This window comes from Theobroma umbraticum, unplaced genomic scaffold (genome assembly GCF_002168275.2).
Source record: "Theobroma umbraticum cultivar Fairchild unplaced genomic scaffold, ASM216827v3 scaffold_51.0, whole genome shotgun sequence".
In the NCBI taxonomy this organism is placed as follows: domain Eukaryota; kingdom Viridiplantae; phylum Streptophyta; class Magnoliopsida; order Malvales; family Malvaceae; genus Theobroma; species Theobroma umbraticum.
Genome location: NW_018397260.1, coordinates 3971338 through 3975009, shown reverse-complemented (window position 1 = coordinate 3975009; position 3672 = coordinate 3971338). Strand labels below are relative to the sequence as shown.

The window sequence follows — 3672 nt, the reverse complement described above, 5'->3', positions numbered from 1 at the left end:
GACCCTCCTTTAAAGACTTGAAACCAGGACCAAATAGGTGGTAATATGCTGGGCATTGTTGGCTGAAAAGAGAGTTGACCATCGTTTAAAGACTTGAAACTGGACCAAAGAGGCGTTATCATGTTGCATTAACCACATGGTGTTGTTATTTAGCCTAAAAATGAACAAAAGAAAAGCCATAGGTGCATGATTTTTTCTTTTGAAACTATAAACTTTACTTAAATATGTCTTATATTTGAAGATTCATTTAGAAGTACAACACCTGTTGGGATCTGCTTTAAAGCTAGGTTGTGTTTGTCATTCTGCTGCTTGAGCTGAAATCTTCTGTTGACACAGCTTCTAAGTTGAAGTTTATATGTTTCTTTAGCCCTTGATTCACTTTTCTGTTACACCAATGGATAAAGTAGGAATCCCTGTCTGGGAGATTGATAAATTTATGGAAAGTGTGTTTTCTGTTCATACATGGTTTCAGAAACCAGAGGATACCAAAGAGTATCAAGGCCCTATATTTAGATGACAGTGCCATCCCTTATAAGTCACCTTTTGCCATTGTTTTAAGGTTTAGTCTGTATAGACTTCATGTGATTGTGTAAGATTAGATAGTTGGAGCTTCGTTTGAAAATTCATACTTTTGGAGCCCTCATAAACATTCTATTTTGTTTTACCTTTCAATTGTATTGTAGATAAACTTGTTTTAAATCTGTCTCTCAGTTGAAGAGATTGGAGCTGAAGCTGAAGCAGTTTGCAGAAGTGGAAACGTTACTCATGAAAGAATGTGAGCAAGTGGAGAAAGCGAGGCAAAGGTTTGCTTCTGAGAGGGCCCGCATTGTATCAGCTCGATTTGGACCTGCTGGAGTCACTTCACAAATGACTCTGCCTAGTGTTGCTTCTCCCATGGTTAACAATAGCATTGGCAACAACAGGCAACAGGTAATGTCAGCCTCGCCTTCACAGCCAAGCATTTCTGGATATGGCAGCAGCCAAGCAGTTCATCCCCATATGCCATTCATGCCACGTCAACCAATGTTTCCAACGGGCCCAAGGTTGCCCCTTACAGCCATGCAGGCATCCACTTCAGCTCCTCCCAATGTCATGTTCAACTCCCCTGGTAATGCACAACCCAGTCTTAATCATCCCCTGATGAGGTCGGTATCTGGGACCAGCTCTGGTCTGGGTTGAAATGGAAGGCTCGGGTGTAAATTTGGATTTTAGTTGTTGCTTACTCACTGCACTTTGAAGAGAAGAGGTAGCCTGGACGAACAGCGGAAGCATCTTTGCAGCTTCCATGTACAGAAGCTGCCTGAAGCCTGAAGCAATTTTTAGGGCTTGTAACATCATACAAGCATTCGGTTTTAATTACGAATTCTTGAGATTAATTACCAAAAATTAATTGTATAATAAATTATTTAAAAATTTTAGAATATCCCAACAGAGTAAGAATGGCGTCTAATTTGTGTTTTATCTTGCTCTGTATACTCTTCACATATGTTTTTTTTTTTTCACTTTTTTATTTTTATTTTTATTTTCTTCTCTGATAGATCAGCTGATCAAGTACAGCTGTGCAGGTAGGCTCCTGAGGCACGGAAAGCGCCTGCGTCATGAATCATGGTTTTAATTGTTTTATGTTTCCCTTTTTTTTAAAACAAATATTTTATAGAGTGAGTAACTGAGTTGGTTACAAAATGAATCATGGTGTTATTTATTTTAGTAGTATTTATTTATTTTATAAATATGCGTAATTCAGTTTAATTCTACCGACTCAGTGGACTTAATATTTTATGCATATCAATTTATAATTGCTAGTAAACTAGTAGCATATAATGATGCATCACAGAGTAGAATTCAGAAAGATTGAGGTAAGGAAAGAAGTCAGCTATTAGATTACAAAAATGAAATAAACAGGAGATCATCTTTATTCATTGACTTAATACGATATAAACAAGAAAGAAAAAGAAAGGTGAAATATGACCATATTAATTAGATTATCGCTTTTCATTATTTCATCTTGTACAACCATTAGACTTAGCTTTCACAACAAAACCTAACAACTCTTTTTTTTTTTTCTAATTTTGGGACAGAGAGGTTACAAATGCAAATACTATCAAAACCTGAGAAACAGAAGGAATCTGGTCATAATTTAACTTTCGACAGGCTTCGAAACATCTTCATCGTACAACTCCCTAAGCAGACAAGCCCCTTTATCATAGTTTAACAGCTTAGTTGGTAATTGGACTTGATTTGAGAGATTAAAAACCTCCTACTCTGGCAGTGGGATGTCAGCTAAATCCTGTCTGTAAGGGACAATTTCTGCCCGGAAGGACCCGTCAGGGTTGCTGAGCCCACTCTCCATCCGAGCTTGGGCAGCTGGGTCGTTCTTTTCGTGCTCGATATATGTTACAACAGTGTCTTTTCGGAAGGTTAGATAGATGATTGACATCATGTAGATGGCCATTAGAGGAAACACGATGATTCCGATGAAAACATTTCCGACTTTGGGTAGATCATTGTGAGTCAACCAACCTACAAAGGCTGTGCTCAAGTAGTAGATGTTGACACCGATGATCCCAAGGCCTAGTATCCATGAAATCACAATGATCTGCAAACAAGTACGGTCGGCTACACAATAACAATAATAATAACAACAAACCAGAACAGGATAATAAATTATAAAGAGGACAGAAAGTCCTATACTGTTACTCACATATATAGAATTCTTGTACGGTCCCATCTTGGTTGAGCTGCTACTGAATTTCAGAAGTGGGATGAGAGCAAATGGCAGCTCAAATGATAGAATCATCTGCAAAATTTATTATGACAATTACAATTAGTTTAGCTTAAACATGGATTCTGGCTCGAATATTGGAAAATCAATCCTAGTTATTTTCTGACCGATGCAATGATGATTAGTCTACCGGCCCCTTGAGATCCACCAATGATGGACACAATAAGACTGGGTGTAATGGCAATGCTCCTAGTCATTAAGTTCCTCACCCATTTCTTCATTTTAAGATCCAAGAAGCCCTGCAAGAAACATAAATGATATAGATTAAGTGTCATTAAATTAATAACTAAGCTCTCCAATATTTAAGGTTAATCTGCAAGACCTGCATGATAAATTGTCCTGCATAAGTGCCTGTAATGCTAGAGCTTTGCCCCGAGGCAAGAAGTGCAATGGCGTAAAGGGTTGAGCTAGACTTTCCCAGCACATTCTGCAGAGGCGAAGTCATAAATTTTTTCTTGGTTAAGGATTAGTCTCTTAATTGTACTTTTTCATAATGAATTTTAGTACTAGTAGTAGGTTGGACCTGGAGCATGAAAGAAGCAGAGTTGAGGGTAAGATTGCTGCAACGATCCTGGTCATCACTAGAGAGATTATCGGCTAAGCAGACCGTGCCCGTCACCGAGACAACCGCTACGTTGATCAAAAACGCCACAAACAAGGCGAAGCCGCTCTCTAGCAGGAAATATCTACAGGCAGCCTGACCAAATTAAAGACAACTAACAGAAGCTTAGAAGGAATAAACAGAACTAGAGCGTTACAACTTCATAGTAATGTTTTTTTGTGACTTTTTTTTTTGTATTTTGTTTAAATGAGATCATTTTGGCTTACATTGATGCCACGAACAGAGTTGGGTACTTTTCTGGAGAGCACGAGAGCAGAGTGGAGAAAGA

The 3672-nt window shown here is 38.3% G+C and overlaps 2 protein-coding genes across 2 annotated transcripts in view; one reads left to right on the top strand and one right to left on the bottom strand.

Annotated features, from left to right (window-relative positions):
• Positions 1 to 1449, top strand: part of SWI3C (SWITCH/sucrose nonfermenting 3C) — a 6785-nt gene extending 5336 nt beyond the window's left edge. Inside the window, exon 9 of the mRNA XM_021429180.2 lies at positions 712 to 1449. Coding sequence (XP_021284855.1) covers positions 712 to 1179 — 468 coding nt within the window. The 3' untranslated portion in view covers positions 1180 to 1449. The remainder of the gene's footprint in view (positions 1 to 711) is intronic.
• Positions 1450 to 1890: 441 nt separating this feature from the next.
• LOC149527180 (metal transporter Nramp7.2-like) lies at positions 1891 to 3670 on the bottom strand. The gene is made up of 6 exons (XM_089783519.1): positions 3611 to 3670; positions 3306 to 3479; positions 3105 to 3209; positions 2890 to 3021; positions 2702 to 2797; positions 1891 to 2596 (listed from the first exon to the last, which is right to left on the bottom strand). The coding sequence occupies exons 2-6, from the start codon at positions 3312 to 3314 to the stop codon at positions 2258 to 2260; spliced, it is 681 nt and encodes a 226-aa protein (XP_089639645.1). The 5' UTR covers positions 3315 to 3479; positions 3611 to 3670; the 3' UTR covers positions 1891 to 2257.
• Between the last annotated feature and the right edge of the window lie 2 nt (positions 3671 to 3672).